The 19,585-nt window shown below is 37.9% G+C and overlaps 2 protein-coding genes across 6 annotated transcripts in view; one reads left to right on the top strand and one right to left on the bottom strand.

Annotated features, from left to right (window-relative positions):
* Positions 1-12,581, bottom strand: part of brat1 (BRCA1-associated ATM activator 1) — a 37,331-nt gene extending 24,750 nt beyond the window's left edge. Inside the window, exons 1-4 of one of the 2 annotated variants that reach the window (XM_017717748.1) lie at positions 12,355-12,581; positions 8,012-8,174; positions 6,336-6,490; positions 2,321-2,468 (exon numbers count right to left, since the gene is read on the bottom strand). In XM_017717748.1, the coding sequence (XP_017573237.1) occupies positions 2,321-2,468; positions 6,336-6,490; positions 8,012-8,138 (430 nt within the window). In that variant the 5' untranslated portion in view covers positions 8,139-8,174; positions 12,355-12,581. The remainder of the gene's footprint in view (positions 1-2,320; positions 2,469-6,335; positions 6,491-8,011; positions 8,175-12,354) is intronic. The other variant, XM_017717749.1, reaches the window with a different exon arrangement.
* A 3,596-nt stretch (positions 12,582-16,177) lies between these two features.
* Positions 16,178-19,585, top strand: part of LOC108439370 — a 30,720-nt gene continuing 27,312 nt past the window's right edge. For 3 of the 4 annotated variants that reach the window (XR_001858756.2, XM_017717746.2, XM_017717745.2), the window contains exons 1-2: positions 16,178-16,486; positions 18,941-19,041. Coding sequence is in view for 2 of the 4 variants with exons in the window: in XM_017717746.2 (XP_017573235.1) it covers positions 16,282-16,486; positions 18,941-19,041 (306 nt within the window). In the remaining 2 variants the exon portion in view is untranslated. The remainder of the gene's footprint in view (positions 16,487-18,940; positions 19,042-19,585) is intronic. The other variant, XM_037543869.1, reaches the window with a different exon arrangement.

Raw genomic sequence — 19,585 nt, 5'->3', positions numbered from 1 at the left:
GCCGAAAGTCTGCATTTCAATCATATCTTGACCACTTCATTTCAAATGCACTATGGTGTAGAGAGGCAAAATTACAAATATTGCATCACTGTCCAAATACTTATGCAATACTACTGTATTACATATAAATATAGTGGTAATACTTAAATGCTGCTGTCCCAATCTGGAATGCATGGTTAGTAAATAAGCCCAAAAACACAGGGTTCAGCAGTCATGCACGAAAATATAAACCACTGTGCCAAACTATACAATAAGGCCAATCAACGTCAAGTCTTTTGCTTGTGCCTCATGGTCTCTACTGCTCACTGCATTTTTGCAGGCAAATCAACCTAACAGCGAAAAAATTAGTAGTATAAATAGCATCTCATTAGAACACTTGTAAATCAAATTACTACAATGGGTTTCCAAAAACTTAAATACATATATCTGAATCTGAAAAAATGTAACAGGAATTCAAGGAATTTGGGCAAACCCTTTGTAATTAACTAGACTCTTTAAATCTAAATAATCTAACTCAAACATACAACCTGTTTGCCTGTAATCTCTTTTCTCTAACATGCATACAATCATGTGAAGAAGTAAGTACACCCCATGAGATGGGACTTTCAACATATCTGGACATACAGATATCAGGTCTTCATTTAAACACTGCTGACAGATAAAGGTGTTATAATTTAATATGTGACCAAGTTAATTTTTTTTTTCTTTCATACAATTGAAACAAACAGTATTACAATTTTATGTTGAAAAGCCATGTACACCCTCACAAATATCACTACTTCAAATGTGTTAATTGAAATCAGGTGCCAATGATTAGAACACCACAGGAGAAAAAGTTTCTTTAGTTGTAGATGCCTGGGAGGGCATTTGTGAAGATATGAAAAATACTGGAAATGAATTATTTCAGTTTCCAGAGGATCACCTACAAGTGAAGAACATTTAAAACCACTGCCAACTTGTCCAGGCCAGGCCACCCCAGCAAATTTTACCCGAGAGCAGACAGTAAGAAACTAAAAGATGTCTAAATTTCATCACAGGATCTGAAGGTAGCCCTTCTCACTGTTGATGCAAAAGTGCATGCACCCATTAGAAAAAGATTGCCCAAATTTGACCTACATGAGACGTGCACCAAGAGGAACATCAGGGCAAGGCTAAAGTTCGCTAATGATCATCTAGGTGAGGACCAGGACTTTTGGAACAATGTGTTATAGACAGAGGAATCAAAGTTAAAGTTGTTTGGCCACAGTACCAGAAGCCATGTTTGGCAAAACCAAAGACAGCATTTGATCAGAAGAATTGGATATGATTGGCAAAGCATGGTGGTGGAAATGTTATTGCTTGGAGCTGCTTTGCTGCCTCAGGTCTGGCCAAATTGCAATCTCAGAATCGACTGTAAATAGTCTTTCACACCAGAGAGTGCTTGAGGAGAATGTGATTGTCTATAAAAAGTTGAAACTGAAGAAGTGGTACTTACGACAGGATAATGATCCCAAACATAAGAAGAAGCAGAGGGTTATAGAATTGCCTATTTAAAGCCCGGATCTTATTACCACTGAAGTTCTGTGGATGGATATGAACCAAGCTGTACATACAAGAAACCCCTCAAATATTTCACAGCTTTTTGTCAAAAAAATTTATAAATATTTCATGGGGTATACTCACTTCTTCACATGACTGTACATTTACTGGCTTGAGTTTCAATTTCAGTTCTGTAAAAGTTTCAGTTCAGTAAAACAAACAAACAAACAAACAAAAAAAAAGACTTTCTCCTCTTGCATTACAATCACAAACACACATTTAATGAAATGGCCATTTAGATGTAATACACTTATGACTAGTTGCTTTCATTTACACGTCAATAAGTTTCACGCTAACCAAAGAGTTTGCATTGTTCTGAATCAAATATTGGATTCAACCACTTTCACTTTATAAATGAAATTCTTCTTTGTAATTTCTTTTGTCAGTAATTCTGGTATTGTGTATTTGATTATCCGTGTGACTGATTAATTAAGGAGGCTGACAATAAGGCCTAAATACAGTTAACATTTTAACAGCAACATTTTGTTGCACTGTTGTGACCAGGTAAGAAAGCATGGCCAACCTTGATGTTTTACCATATACTGAATATCTATTGTGACCTACCTTTGGATGCTGTGGGGTCTTTTTGTTTTTTTTTTTTTTTTTTAATGCAACAGGTAAGTTTCTTTCTGAAGCTTTCAACTCAGTTGATGTTCATATTGCAGAATCATCTGACAAAAGGAGTACCATTTACCATTTAATAAGAGCATGCACTCTTCATACAAGACAAACTCAAATTTACCTCTCTTACAGAAAAAGTCCATGGCTTGTTGGTGTTGCAGCATGTTCCACAGTCCTTGCAGCCACCCACAACGTACGGAGGCATTTTTCCAAAGGTCTAGTTTATGCCAGTTATCTGGCTCAAACATATACTGTAACATTCCTTTCTCCTGAACGAAAACAAAAGAAACAAATATATGTGATCTAGGATACATGCATATTGTACAAATGGACGGGGGAGTAGCGAAGTAGTGCGCTTGGTAGTTAGCTACAAATATTAGTAGCTAGTAGCCGCTAAAGTTTTAAGAAAGATAGCTAATAGCTGTACTGCCTACAGATTTTTGTGTAACTATAGTGAAAATTTTCGCTATAGGCTTCAGGCAATCTGAGCAAAACCTGAACCATAGAGAGCGGTCCTTCACTGGACTGGTGGACATTGTGCAATCCTGTCTGAGCTGTGGACAGCTTGAGCAGACAGCCACGCGCTGATCGCCCCTTATGAGCAGGCTTAACTCAGGGGTCACAACCGAAATGTTAAGAAGAACCATTTTGCCCTTTCAGCAATAATGAAACCACCTTGGGATCCACATTTTATGCCCGTTTGCCATCTTTGGCTGCCATCTTTGGCTGCCATCTCACTTTGTGCTGATATGCTAATACAGGCTGAAAATATAAACGCAAACACAGATTTACTATGCTGTGCTTTAACCTTGTAAAATGTCTCTCAATGTTCAACTTTTTACGAGGTTGAAGTTAAATCTCATCCTCCAGCATCTCTTTCGAATTGTCCCGTTCCATCATAAATGGTGCATGAGGCACCAGACCGCACTGCTGTGCCATTTAAGGTGGAACGGGAGAATTCAGGTGAGAAGCCAAGGAATGAGAAGCTGACTTCATTTTCCCCAAGTTCACATTAAGCGTATCAGGAAATAAGTGATTTTATAAATGTAAATTAATGTAAATTCCATTCATCTCCAAATTGATTCATTTCGTTCTTTGCATTGCTGTTTGATCAACAGTCTGCGCGTCAGTCTTCAGCGTTAAAGGTTGGTGAATTAGCAGTTATGTGTTAACTCCAAAAATCTGAAAGAGAGTGGAGAGATTATTCAGGCCTGATTCTCACCCAAAAGCAGAGCCAAAGTCACTGAAGAGAATTCTGATGCTAAAATGTGGCTGAAGTTTAATAAAGACTCTGAATGTGAATGTCTGTACATACACAAATCAGGTATAACGTTATGAGCACCACCTTGTTTCTATGCTGATTGTCCATTTCATCAGCTCCATTTACTTTGAAGGTGCACTTTGTAGTCCGACAATTATAGACTGTAGTCCATCTGTTTCTCTGCACTGCTGGCTCATGAACATTTGAACTAAATTACTGCTGCCATCACGGTTGTAAATGCTGAACTCTGGCTATGTTCTAGTAAAGAAAAATAGAAGCACTCATATGAGATTCTGTTTTGTCATTTGTACTGTACAAAAAGCATTTGGGAGTCTATATTTAAATCTAATTTATTGGCTACTAAACAGTGCCTTAATACTGCTGAAATCAGCTGGGCTCAGAGCGAGATTTGCACAATAGCAAGTACACAGCACATCTCAAACTCCTGTACTTATGTTACCTGTCCCAAAAACACAATTCTGTTTTTCACGTTCTTGGCATTGAGAAACACCCAAAGACTTATGAAGGAAATAGTAATTACATTAGGTAAGATGTTGGAGCTAAAGTCAGCAGAAAGGTAGATCTCCAGGAGCAGGCATTGTGACTACAAGTGTATTCTGATACACTTAATGAACTCATTGCCTAGACAAAATTTTTGAGGTGTAGTGAGAGGCACACCAACCGATACACCAGCACTACTGGCTTTTCACCAGCATAACGGCCCAGGGGAAGAAAATGTCTTGAAGCCAGCTGGTTTTGGACTTTCCGCTTCTGTATGCTTCTGGTCTTCCTCAGGCAGCGGCTGGTGTTTAAATCCAGGAGGTCTGGAAGCTGCATCCCCAGTGATGTGCTGGCCTGTCCGCACCACCCTCTGCAGAGCTTCATGCTCGATGGAGGTGCAGTAGCAAACCAGATAGTGATGGAGCCTGTCCACATTGCATGTGTAAAATGTTTTGAGGATACGAGGGTTCATGCCAAACCTCCTCAGCAACCTGAGGTAGAGGAGGTACAGTTGTGGTTGCTTCACCACCCAAGAGTACAATGGAGGGCTGAGCATACAGGCCTGAGGAGTTCCGGCATTAAGGGTCAGTAAGGAGGAGATGTTGCCCATCCTTACCACCTGGCGTTGGCCCGGCAGGACGTTCATGATCCACAGAGGAGGTTGCATAGAGAAGTGTTCAGACCCAGATCCTGAAGCTTAATATAGCGTTCACAAGCAGCATCTACCTCAAAATAAGCGTAGTATTTCACTCCAGGATCAATAAAGTTCTATCTATCTAGTATTCAGCTCATCTAGCAGCGCAGCACTGATGTTATTCACAGAACGAGTTTCCCCCTTAAAGTGCCTTATTGTGCTTAACCCCTCCCACAGGCTTCTCATGTTGGTGAAGTTTAACTGCAATTCCACTTTAGCTCTGTATTCATGTTTGGCTGCTCTTATAGTCTAACAGACAGCATAGCTGTTTTTTTGTGTGTTTTTTTAATCATCCATGTTTCCTGATTCAAACGCAGCGGTATGTGCATTTAGAGCTTATAGATAAGCTTAAACACTATTTAGCTTATTCAGTTTAGCATTTTATTTTAGAACAAGGTCATCCAAAAAAGAGCAATACAAAATTCAGACTCTGTGCTGATAGATGCCGGATACACCACTGCCATTCTATGTGTTACTTAGATACTGAAGATGTTTCATTTGACCATACACTTTTATACTTTTACTCAAGTTGTTTTATTTAAAGGCACTTTTACTTTGTGCCATTTTTTTCACCCAAGTAACAGTATTTAATTTTTTTTTGAGTATCGATTTAGGCTACTCTACCCACACTCTGGTCCTGTCCACTGAAGAACAAGGTGAAAGGCAGTTAAAGAATGTGGAGAAACAGACTGACTATAGTCTGTAATCGTAGAGTTACAAAGTGCCCTATATGGTAAGTGGAGCTGATATGGACAATGAGTGTAAAAACAAGGGGGTGCTCCTAATTAAGTGCTAGGTGAGTGTATGTAATGAAGCCATTAGATTGAATAGCAAGTACATGTTCATGAATGGCATGGAGATGTAGCCACTGATAGCCAAGCAGACGACACTACATGCAATTATCCTTCAACAAAGCAGTTTCTTCCAAGTCCATCTGGTTCTTAATTCTAAATAAACAGTTTCCTGCTCAACGGTTTAGCCATTTCTTACACTAATTACATTCTGGTGCTGATGTGCCAGGAGAGACAAAGAGACTGAGTATTTCTTTACAGGTGAAAACAATATGAAAATGTAACTCCATCAATTCCTCAATGCCCCTCATTTTAACAAAAGCAGGTGCTGCCGGCCCTTTGCAAAGCTTTTGGCCACAATATTGTGACCTTTCCTGGTTTTTAATGCCATTTAAATGTCGCAATTCTATGACCTTTTTTCTCAAAATATTACAACTTAATTATCAAAGTCTACTATTTTTATTTTTATTAGCAATGGCAATAAAATGCTGTCGTGCAGTTCAACATCAGTGAAGCAGCGTCATAATAAAGTCATAATAAATTTTTTAATACTTTTACTTTTGATACTTAAATACATTTGAAGGTAAATACTTTTGTACTCTTACTCAGGTGGAGGACTTCTAATATTTTACCTGGGCTATTTCTACTTTAACTCAAGTACAAGATTTGTGTACTTCGTCCACCACAGCTGAAACATCCCTGAAGCCCTGACTAAACATGTTACAGTGGTTTGCAATGTTTGTACATCACATTATCTTGCACATACTTGTGTCATTCCGGTATTCTGGTTATGTCAAAACTCATACCGGAGAAAGAATTTCCACCAATAAACTGGATGAACCATTATATCACCCTTCTAATGCAGACATTGACTATTTAACAGTCTTACCTCTAGTAAGTTGAAACTGTCCTCTTTAGATGCCAGAAGCCCAGTGAGTTTAAGGGCAAATGAAAAGACAGTGGGATCCATTTCTTGAGATGTTGTCACACTAAGTAAGAACTGCAAGAGAGATGGCTGATGCGGGATAATATGCTTGCCATAACCTGAAAAGTAAAAACAGACAAACAAAAAAAAGGCTATTACACTTGGCAAATGCATAAATATAGCAAGTGGCCTACAATTATTTACCAGACGTCACCAACAGCAAACAGACCTCATTATCTGTCAAAGGCATATTAAATATAATGACATTCATATTTAGAAAACTTTGACTGACAAAACAACAGCAGAAAAAAAATCTATTGACAACATAGAAATGAGACACAAGTTGCTTATGTAATGCCTTAATGTTGTAAGAATGTTTACTTCATTTGTTGCGGATTGCATACAAATAAAAATACATAACATGCTGTGAGGCATCTAAAAACAACAACAAAAAAAAAAAAAAACCAACATGGTATGATCTTTGTATCCAGTCATCACAGGACAAGTCTGGTGGGAGTGGTGTTATCACCCAAACACCTCCCCACCTAGAAGGAGAACTAATCTATATTGAGGACCAGGTGCAATAAAGAATTGGACACTCCCCATGTCATATCCACCCTAAGATGGAGGTCTCCTTGAGGTGTTCCATGTTGTCAGAAAATGCTTTTCCCTTTTAACCTACTGCTCTGTTATTAAAATTGTTAAATATTTTAACTGTGTTACATTTTCTTAATTACAAAAACTGTGTTTTCTACTTCTAGACCTGAAACGGATTGTAATGCAAAAATGTATCATGAAATTTGCATACTGCTGTAAACAATAATAATAATAAGAAGAAGAAGAAGAAAAAAAGAAGAAGAATGCTTTTTTCATTTATCAGAAAAAAATATCACTGATATATCATGTCAGAATATAAAAAATAAATAGGAAGACAACATACATGTTTGGCCAGGTATGGCAAAAGCACACAAATGTAATGTACATATACTGAACTAGAACACAATAACCACATCATACAATAACAACACACATTTTTCACAAAATACAAATAAAAGAACTAAATCAGCCAAACTGATGATCACGTTCTCAACTTGTAACATATTAACTAAAATCTTTTGTCAGTTTTAATTTTATCACTACCCAGCCAGTGTGGTCATCGCACTACAGCAAATAAATAAGATGACTGAATGCCAAGATAAAAATGACCAGACTTTAGAGAAAAGTTGCTAGCAAAACTTACTTGTATGCTACTTAGTTGATTATTTTCTCTGTTAAGTAAGCTATTAGTAGTCAGATACTACTTTTTTTTTAACAAGTAGAAGGTGGCAATAACAGCTTTGTTTTAATGTGTTTTCAATTATGATCAGTTATGCATTCAAACAGACTTTATTTCTTAAGTTAATTCAAAACGGTGTTTATTTCTAGTTTGTATTGCCGTTCTTGTTTGTTATGGCCGGTTCAGAATAAGTGATGCTTTGTTAGTTTATTTATACAGTGCAGAAATACTATATTTCCTTGTGTAAAATTAATTAGGTTTCAGAAGGACATGCAAAGGAATGGAATACTCGTAACCCCAACAATTACAGATCATGAAATATAACCTTAGGGTGGCTCTCAATTAGGAAATGTAGGCTACTCACTCTGACTCATCGACTCTCTGAACCAGTCCAGAAGCTTCTCCAAAGAGGTATCGTCAGGTAGCAGAAGTTTAGGATTAGCTAGGACTTTACAGACGGAAGGCAGTAGGGATAAGCAGTCGCTCTCCATGGCATAGAGAAAAAAATATACAAAACTGGCGAGTAACTGGGAAGGAAAGACAAACACCACTTACTCAGATGTGACAACTTATTGATTTTAAAAAAGACATACATCAAAATAATATTCTCATTACTGAGATGATTAGTGAAAAAATCAAAATGCAGACAAACAGGTATATGAGAAGATCAAAACAGAGCAGTTCCATGCACAATTCTAGACTTTTAACGAATAGGGGTGCTCAGCCCACAAAAAAAAAAAAAAAATTATATATATATATATATATATATAGTGCCTTGCAAAAGTATTTGGCCCCCTTGAACTTTTCAACCTTTTGCCACATTTCAGGCTTCAAACATAAAGATATGAAATTGTAATTTTTTTGCGAAGAATCAACAACAAGTGGGACACAATCGTGAAGTGGAACAAAATGTATTGGATATTTTAAACTTTTTTTTAGAAATAAAAAACTGAAAAGTGGGCCGTGCAATATTATTCGGCCCCTTTACTTTCAGTGCAGCAAACTCACTCCAGAAGTTCAGTGAGGATCTCTGAATGATCCAAATAGAATCCACCTGTGTGTAATTAAGTCTCTGTATAAATGCACCTGCTATGTGAGAGTCTCAGAGTTCTGTTTAAAGCGCAGAGAGCATCATGAAGACCAAGGAACACACCAGGCAGGTCCGAGATACTGTTTTGGAGAAGTTTAAAGCTGGATTTGGATACAAAAAGATTTCCCAAGCTTTAAACATCTCAAGGAGCACTGTGCAAGCGATCATATTGAAATGGAAGGAGTATCAGACCACTGCAAATCTACCAAGACCCGGCCGTCCCTCTAAACTTTCAGCTCAAACAAGGAGAAGACTGATCAGAGATGCAACCAAGAGGCCCATGATCACTCTGGAGCCACCTGGGAGACACACCAAACATGTGGAAGAAGGTGCTCTGGTCAGATGAAACCAAAATCGAACTTTTTGGCCACAATGCAAAACGTTATGTTTGGCGTAAAAGCAATACAGCTCATCACCCTGAACACACCATCCCCACTGTCAAACATGGTGGTGGCAGCATCATGGTTTGGGCCTGCTTTTCTTCAGCAGGGACAGGGAAGATGGTTAAAATTGATGGGAAGATGGATGGAGCCAAATACAGGACCATTCTGGAAGAAAACCTGTTGGAGTCTGCAAAAGAGCTGAGACTGGGATGGAGATTTATCTTCCAACAAGACAATGGTCCAAAACATAAAGCAAAATCTACAATTGAATGGTTCACAAATAAACATATCCAGGTGTTAGAATGGCCAAGTCAAAGTCCAGACCTGAATCCAATCAAGAATCTGTGGAAAGAGCTGAAAACTGCTGTTCACAAACGCTCTCCATCCAACTTCACTGAGCTCGAGCTGTTTTGCAAGGAAGAATGGGCAAAAATTTCAGTCTCTCAATGTGCAAAACTGATAGAGACATACCCCAAGCGACTTGCAGCTGTAATTGCAGCAAAAGGTGGCGCTACAAAGTATTAACGCAAGGGGGCCGAATAATGTTGCATGCCCCACTTTTCAGCTTTTTATTTCTAAAAAAAGTTTAAAATATCCAATAAAATTCATTCCACTTCACGATTGTGTCCCACTTGTTGTTGATTCTTCACAAACAATTACAATTTCATATATTTATGTTTGAAGCCTGAAATGTGGCAAAAGGTTGAAAAGTTCAAGGGGGCCAAATACTTTTGCAAGGCACTGTATATATATTACAATTTTTTTTAACTCTCTCATTATTAAGATCATTAAAAGCTGATCAGCATGAATCTGCTGCTGCAAAAAAAATTATATGCAATAAAATAAACAACTTCAGACTTCTTGTCTGCCATATGTCATCTGATATTAATGTCTGTGGATTTGTTCTTTGTTTTTATTGTTTCAGTAACACAAGGAGTGGAATACTGTAGCATGTTGAAAACCTACTCAGTACTCACAGTTAGTGTGTTATTGTATTATTATAGTTGTCAGTTCTGAAATATTCATAGGTCAACTTTGTCATTTGCATTATTTCACTTCTCCACCTCATGTTTATCTACTTGTCTTATTAGAGACTACAACAGCTATTATGAAAGTTTCTAGCTTAAGATTATTGATAGCAAACCCAAGAAGTTAGGTATAAAAGATTGTTGTTTTCCCCTGCATGGTGTTACAGAAATAATTTGTCACATATGTAATACATGTGATGTAGATAGTGGATAAAAACTCAAAGTCACGGGCATCAGCAGGCTGCTCCCTAGCTCTTTATCTCAAAATAACAAAGACAATAATATACACCAACCAGGAAACATAGCATTATGACCACCTCCTTGTTTCTACACTCACTGTCCATTTGATCAGCTCCACTTACTATATAGGTGCAAGTTGCAGTTCTACAATTACAGACTGAAGTCCATCTGTTACCTGGAGCTGATAAAATGGACAATAAGCACAGAAGCAAGGAGTTGGTCATAATGTTATGCCTGACCAGTGAATATATGAGATATAAATAATGTAATTCTCTACTAAATTAGACCTATCTAGCATTCAATCATATAAATCATCATAATTTACTGTTACTAATGCGGATTGAGCCTTTTATTTTGAAGTGCAATGTAGAAAAAGCCGTCCATGACAGTGGCTGAGAAACCATGCAATTCTGACAGAAATTACGCTGACACACTTTGCACAATAAAATGACAACAAACATACAAATATGCCAGTGTACAAAGAAATAATAAATAGTCCAAGTTCAAGCTGTATGCTTGCTAGCAAGCGATCGCAAAACAACTTCACTTTATTTGTGCTTCAGGAACAGACTATCAGGAGCAAACTTCAGAGATTTCAAGACATATTTGACTGCTCACAAAAGTCACTTGTAAGGTGAACCATCAGCTGATTGAGATCAGCTGGTAACAGCTAGTGATTTGAAATTGACTTTGTGGCCTGCCTGAACTGACACTACACTCAATTTTAGTCAGCACCATGTCAAAGAAAACATTTTGTTTCCATTTGCAGCAAGTTATATTTGGCAGTATGGCTCTGTTGTGGCACCTCTCGGCCCTTTCATGTGCACACAAACTAGGGTGCAGCAAAACAATCCCCGAAACGATTATATCTGCCAAACCTCCAGCCAGAAGGTGGTTGCACATAGGTTTACAGAGGAAGTGGCAAGAACTGAAAGGCTAAAGCAGCTTAAATAAGCATCCTCACAAATTTAGCCAACATATGTGTAATGGTTTAAAGAATGAACTGCAGGTTTTCCCTGAGAGGCAAAAAGAGCAACCCAACAATTTGAATAGCTTTTAATTTGTTAAACCGCAAATTTAAGGTTGCATAATCATAGAAATAACTGGTTAATGGTTATATGCTACATTACCTTTCTTTGATCAGGTCACACTACAAGGTACATTCAATGCTCCCAATGCTCATATACAGGCCTGTTGCTTGAAATTTGTCAGCTACAACACAGATGTCTTTTTTATAATTTGATATATAATTTGATATATAATTTTAACGATGGAATATTGATAGTCTGACACTATTTTGTTTTTTACCACTTCTAATACAACCATGAATCTCACAACTGCCCAAGGCTATATATTAACTACCTGTCTATTCAAAAATCGTTTTTGAACCCCCGCCCAAAGTGTTGGCACCCATATCTACACTTACTACAAACAGAAGCATTTTAGCGCATATGCAGTATACAGCATGCTGAAAACAGCTACTACCCCAGACGTATATTAGCGTTATGAATCATGTCTGGCCACACGTGATTATCTATGCTAACTACCTCCACCACATACAAGATCCGAAGCAACTCACAAGCATATTTGACCTAAGTCTATGCATTAAACTTGTCTGGTCTGTTCTCACAACAAATGCTAAGCTCTGAAAATGTACTTTAACCTACAATTTAGCCACTTTTCATCACAGCATGGACTTGTTATCCACACAAATGGTGTGTGCAGCTGTCATATGTTTGCGCAGCTAACAGGGAGCTCAATGCTGGGAGAAAGGCCTGAAAAACAAAAGGGGAATACCAACTATGTCAATTCCAAATTGAGGTACTAGGAAAAGAACCTGAGTGCATGGCAAGACGTTTTAGCCTAAATAAGTCCAGGTTTTACTACAGGGTTACGGATTGTATCGCTGGTATCGATTTAGCTAAAACGGCTTTCACATAACTTACATCTGTACAGAGCAACTTACAAGTGTTTAGTGAATCGTCTTCTTAGCGGAGAGCGTTGTATGTGAAACATATATTCCGTAGTAGTCTACAGACTAGTGAGGCTACCTTTAAATGACACTGCTGCTCCTGATCATGTGACAAAAAACTACATTTCGAAAAGCTGCTGCGTTGTGTAGACTCGTTCTACAAAGACGTGAACAAGCTGAGCACTACCACGTTACTGCTGAAGCTCCGCGAAACACGCAATAGCGGCCGAAAAAGGGCCAAGACTTCTTTATCAAAATAAAAGTCGGCAGTGAGTAACCATAGAGATACCTCCCTATGACGTGTTGGCGCCAACATCGCTATTGGACCGCACTCAGTACCATTACAGAGCGGCAGGATGAGGAAAATATTGTCCAAAATTATACTATTTCAAGAATATTCCAATAAGAAAGCCTGATTACATTATGAAACACGCTCATGTTTGTGTTATGCAGATGTAACACGCATTTCATGTGGTTAACATAGTTTACACCTTCTGGCAAGTGAAGGGTTAACTTTGCTGCCAACCAATCATAATAGGCATGTTCTACTTAACCCGTTGCTTCCCACGAGCTGCGCAAGCTGAGAGCTGGCTTGATGACGACAGAGCTTAATCCTCATTGGCTAGAAGCTCCGCTGACACTCGTGACGTTTCTGTCCTTCGTTCTAAAATGAAACTTTTTTTTCTAAAATGTGAATCTCTGCTCTGGCTCTTAAAGATCCTATATAAAGACGCCAATACTATCAGTTTATTTCTGTGCATTATTCAATGTATTTAATGTCATAATTGACATTTCATGTGGTGAAAAGACTAGAGTGCGTGACATTTCTTTTTATCTTGTTATTTTTGAATGGTCTTTACCTTCTTGTTTTATTTTTATGAAGCACTCTGAAATGCTTTTGTGATGTATAATTGAACTATTTTTTAAAAAGCACTACATTACTATTGCACTTTGATTTATTTTTCTTTCTACTCGGTAAATGTTTTAAAATATGATAAGCACATAAAGCTGTGTGTATGAGCATGGTGTTATGTTTCTTTACATGAAAACAATGCCAGAAAGTAAGCTGTTCTGGAATATAACAACAAACTAATGCAGTGTTCAAAAGATGATTGTGTTTAGAAATTCATCTTCAATTTACCATAGCAACTATTCATCTTCAACGCATGAATAATTACTTTGTCTGTGCCTGAAGAGGCACAGACTTCTACACAATCATACAACATAGAAATGATCCCCATTGTTAATTAGTGACTCATATTGGGCACATCCCTTATTGGTCTGCCTACTGAAGTACTGTTACACAATGCATCTATAAAATAACCTCCAGTATTGCATATTATGTGGTTAGTTATAATAGGTTAGTTTTATTCCCCAATAATTTAATCACACTAATGCTATCACTGTTACTGATCATTTATGAATATACAGACTTACAAACTGCAGTTTTATACACAACACTTAGGACCTAAATGGGACACAATGGCAACACTGTTAATTGAAATGTGTTCAATTTGTGTAGACTAAAGACCATTAGCTATAGCTAAAAGGCAATCACTGCTTTGAGTGACAGTTTGGCACATTGTAACAAATTAAGCATAACAATTTACACATTTGAAACAGGTGTGTTCTATTTCCCTGTGATACCTTTTGGTAAATAAGGCTTCATGTTACAGGTGTCATAAATTCACATGGACAACATCCTTATCAATTTGAAGGCTAAGGCCCAGCAGACTGCCTCTACAGCCTCTACTACAGGAGTCAATCTTCACCCAGAGCTACACTCCTGCAACCAGACCCCTTCCATCCCTTTACCTTCAGTTCAGTGGTCAAATCCCCAGAAACATTTACCCAGTACTCTGCCCCTGAAAACAGGCCCCTTCCATTCCTTACATCCATGGTGGTGGTTATTATAATAACATTAAAATGGATGGTTTGGATGGTTATGTGGCTACCACCTACTCTATATCTTTTGGAGTGTCTGAAATGACATCTACATTCTGAGAGATTATAGAGAGGGACTATAAAATGTCACTGTATTGTCCATAGTTTTTATTCAAGATTACTGTAGATTTGCCTCTGTCAAATGACTAATCTGTTTTTTGAACTCTGTCTCAGGATCATGGCATTAGGTTAGACCTCAAAGTTTATCTATCCTCTCAGGAGCTCAGTGGATTCCAGCAGGGTACCGTGATAGGATACCACCTGTGCAGTCCAGTCGCAAAATTTCCTTGCTAAAAATATTTCACAGTCAACTGTCAGTGGTATTATAACAAAGTTGAAGTAATTGGAAGCGACAGCAACTCAGCCACGAAATGGTAGGCCAAGTAAAATTACAGAGCAGGGTCAGTGGATGCTGAGGCACATAGTGCGCAGAGGTTACCAACTTTCTGCAGAGTCAATCACTACAGCCCTCCAAACTTCATTTGACCTTCAGATTGGCTCAAAAACAGCATAGAGAGCTTCATGGAATGGGTTTCTATGGCCGAGCAGCTGCATCCAAGCCTTACATCACCAAGGATGCCATGCAAAGTGTCAAATGCAGTGGTGTAAAGTGCCGCCACTGGACTAGAGCAGTGGAGGTGTGTTCTCTGGAATGAAGAATCACACTTCTCCGACTGGCAATATGATGGGCTAGTCTGGGTTTGACGGTTGCCAGGAGTACGGTATTTGTCTGACTGCACTGTGCCAAGTGTAAAGTTTGGTGGAGGGGGGGTTACAGTGTGGGCTGGTTTTTCAGGAGTTGGGCATGGCCCCTTAGTTCCAGTAATGCTTCAGCAGACCAAGAGGTTTTGGACAATTTCATGCTCCTAAATTTGCGAGAACAGTCTGGGGATGGTCCCTTCCTGTTCCAACATGACTGTGCACCCGTGCACAAAGCAAGGTCCATAAAGACATGGATGAGACAGTTTGGTGCGGAAGAACTTGACTGGCCTGCACAGAGTCCTGACCTCAACCTGATACATCACTTTTGGGATGAATTAGAGTGGAGACTGCGAGCCAGGCCTTCTCGTCCAACATCAGTGTCTGACCTCACAAACGCGCTTCTGGAAGAATGGTCAAAAATTCCCATAAACACACTCCTAAACCTTGTGGAAAGCCTTCCCAGAATAGTAAAAGCTGTTATAGCTGCAAATGGTGGGCCGACATCATATTAAACCCTATGGATTAAGACTGGGATCTCACTCAAGTTCCTATGTTTTTGAAGGCAGACGAGCGAATACTTTTGGAAATATACTGTATTTCAGACAATTCTGCCTCTATAAACATCTTTAGAACGAAGCATTTCACACCAAAGCACTCTGAATGACTCTGTTGACACATGAACTATGTAATGATACAGACATTTTAAAAATCGGTGGAATTCTGCTTTACGTGGTTAACTTACTCATCTAACGCGCCAGGTTTTTTTTGAGTAAACATTTGTCTACTATGGCCTCTAGTATTGATTACTATCATCAAACGTTGTATTTCAAAATAGTGTACTATAGTTACAATAGGAACAAGCTACCGACAATGGAATACAATGGGTTATTGAGAACTGCTGGCAAACCTATTCAACCACTGAGATGTAAACATACTCTTAACCATTTAAAATAAACGCATTTCAAGAAGTTTCTCAGGAACTGAATATTTTAAATCAAACCCTTCTGAATGGGTGTGTTTACATTCACGTTTACATGTTAATTGTGCATATTTTTTTTCACTTTTTAATTTTTTATTTAACAAGCGGTTCAAGTCTTCTTTTTGCTGCTTTTATACAGGACGGTTAGGAACTCTAGTGCCGTGGTTCGTTCTACTCGGGCTGCATTGTGTGCAACACAAATGATATTATTTTGACCCGAGCGCTCAGTCGACTTGCCAGCTGACTTACATAAACGAAACCGTTGCTAAACAAAGAATAATAACTTTTCAAAAAATATGTATTTATGCAGCGTGAAAAATTTAACCCGCAGCGCCAAAGCGTGTGCTTTGCAGCGGTGGACAAAGCGGGCTTACTCGAATATTCGACTTGTTTATAAGCACAGCTTCAGCCACTCAGTGAAGATCAGACTTTACTCCACTCGCCATAAACCGGTCCGTATCGGCTGCGCTTCAGGGTTTTGGGGTGACACTGCGACAGCAGGTAAACACAACACCTTCCCCGCCTGCTTTCTGTTCATCCTTTGTTTTTCCTATTCTTTGTTCCCCGTTTGCTCTTGACGTTATTCATGCATTCATTTATTCATTCAGGCACACAGAAGTCCCAAAGTATAGAAAAAAAACCTCTCAAGGGAATTTTTTAATTCCTTCGTAATTCAGTGGTTGAGACAAACAAAGTTCAAAGTTATTCCTTGGTTCGATGAGCATTGTAGAGAAACTTAAAGACTCGGGTTTCTTTATAATGGTGAAAGTTATGGAGAGGAATTTGTGTACGCGCTCAAATGAAAAGGAAAACATCCGTTACATTGTTTTTGCGTTGCTTGACCCCTTCACTAAAACACGATACATGAGGATTTGCATTAAAAAAAATGAATGACAGATTCTGTGTCTGAACTGAATTCACGCCACGTTGTAGTGTAATGAAGACTTTCCACTGTGCAGGACTTTCATCAGATTTGCCTTGTTGACCTCAATGAACTGCAATCATAACAGTGAAATGCAATGTACATGTGATGATACTTTTCCATAGTGACGTACTATTATAAAAAGAACAACTTCTAAAATGTTTTCACACTTTTTTGTATTTCAAATGTCTCATTCAATTGCAACCAAAACAAAAAAGAAATGCATATGAGAGACTGCTTTTAAGCAGCTACATGTACAAAGTGTTTTTAAAAAAAAATCAGTTACATTGCTTTCACCTTGTTTGAAGTACTGCACAGTAGAAAGCAATAGCTGTGCCTTAAGTACGTTTCAAGGTGGGTTGTGTTCAATTTTGACACACACTAGCATTTCTTGTTTTAAATGCAAATCTGCATGTATTGTTTTCCAGAAAAGGGGTGCTTTTCAATATGCCACAAATTCTTTTCCATAGATAGGAGCCTGGAAAGAGGTGTTTTACAAAGCAGGATTACAAGCAAAGTTTAGCCCAATAACTTAAGGCCAAAATAAAACCTGTCAAAAAGGAAAAAAATATGAGAGATATTCATATCGAACAGTCCTCAATTTTGGGCTTATCTGGCTAACTGAGATTTTTCTGCTTTGTGGAATACCCTCAAGAAATATGGCCAATTTATTTACTATCCAAAACAAACAGTAAACCTACACATACTTTTTGAGTTTTTATATGTAAAATTGATAAACTTAAAAATTTTGCCTTGCAACAGACTTCATGCCCTTCAACTCCATGACAAATGTATATTAAAATTTGTTTAGGCCAAAACTATATCTCAAAAGTATTGTAAAACAATTTCTAGTACATTTGTCTATTCTCAACAATTTCATGTGGTAACTTTCAGTGAAGTAGCTTTCAGAGGCCATAAACATTTGGACGTCAACAATAGTTAATTGGAAGCTTGCATGACAAAATGCATATTTTAAATTCTCTCTCTGGTCTCTCTTACAGTAAGACAGATTCTGATGGACACACCCATTTGCAGTTATATGCAAAAGTTTTACCACAAATTACATATAATATGTTTTGTTGATTTTGAAGTATGAAAATAAGGTAACATGTCCTGTACAGGAAACACAATAAATTATGCATATTTTAGCATGCAATTTTTATTTATTTGCCTAGTGTAACATATTTAAGGAAAAAAAACATGAATTTTAAAATGTGCCATAACTTTCGCATAGGCCATATTTTATGTTTTAATTTTTTTTCCAAAATGTCAGATTCAGCAAATAAAAATTAATTGTGCATTAAGGTTTGCAGAAGTGTTTTCTCTGTGGAGGATTAGTACTTATTTTTATTAGAAAGTCAATGAAACATTTGCCAACTTTCACATACGACTGTATTTCTTTTTTAATGTGATCTGGTTAAAGCGTCCTAGTCAATTACTTCTTTTAAAATACTTTGGAATTGTTAAAGGTCTATGCATGGTTTAGTACTGTTAAGTCCCTTTTTGCTTTTGGCTTTTTTAGGAACAGCCCCAGGCTGTATGAAATCTGTGCAAGGTTAATTTGGTGCAGATGTTAGCAGTTTGCTAGCTAAAAATGGCATCTCTAAAATCAGTGGCACCAATGAAATCTGTGACATATCATAAGAATGGAAAAAAAACACCTTTCCCCATTAAGTTCTATAAAAAAGTAGTTATAGATTGTGGATAAATTAAAATAAATGTATTTATTTAGTTTAAAATAAATCACGCTCTACTTTTTATTGATGTATATTAGAGAATTTTTGACCTGACTGTTTGAAATGACATTTCTTGGTCCAATATTTAACATGTGACAGTGGTAGATGCCACATCGGCTCGCTACCTCCAGTCATTATTGTCAAGCTGGCACTATCTAGTGTTTCTCTTATAAATAAAATAATCCATACACTTTTCAACCATATTGATGTTATGAAAGAAATACACTCACTTGTCATTGATTATCTCTTTCTTTCTTTTTATTTTCTAATATTGTTTTCTGTAATTCTCTTCCACAGTCCCCCAGCTCATACATGGTGGTAAACTGGACTTCCTTGTATTTGACTATCTGTCCGAAATCACCATGTCCCTGCTGACAGCAGCCAAAACTAAGATGCCTGTAAGTGTTCTCAATCAAATGCTTTTGAGTTATATGATTTGATAAATGTCATTCAGTTTGTATATCGCTGCTGCCGGACACAAAACCTTGTATCTCCATTTTTTACGTTTTTCAGTTTTCGATATCATTTGAAAATGAATGTTGTTTTTTTTACCCCTGCGACCCTGGGGAAGAAGTGGCTTGGAAAATGTGTAGGCATTTCTAATAGTGGACGTTGCTCTGCACTTTGTTGGGAAATGGAGGGCACCAATGCTTTCTTGCTGGGTTTGGGGTTACCTCCGTGGCTAGCTTAAAGTGCCACAGGTGTTATCTTTTATCTCATGGCTTACCACCTGCTGAAGTGAGCATTAGCCAAACTGGTTTAAGGATGATGTATTTTCCCCAATGTTCACTACCAACTTGGGGTACAAGGTTTCCTTTGAGGGTCACTGCTATCTAGACCAGGTAATGCTGAGCCAGTACAGCAGTAGAATTGTTAGCAAGTTCAGTTCTTTAAGAGCCCTGCCAAATGGAGCTTTGCCCTTCTTAACCTTTTGTTCATAGA

The sequence above is a fragment of the Pygocentrus nattereri genome, chromosome 12 (genome assembly GCF_015220715.1).
Source record: "Pygocentrus nattereri isolate fPygNat1 chromosome 12, fPygNat1.pri, whole genome shotgun sequence".
Classification (NCBI taxonomy): Eukaryota; Metazoa; Chordata; class Actinopteri; order Characiformes; family Serrasalmidae; genus Pygocentrus; species Pygocentrus nattereri.
Note: the sequence above shows the minus strand (reverse complement) of the source record. Positions and strands in the feature narration are given on the sequence as shown.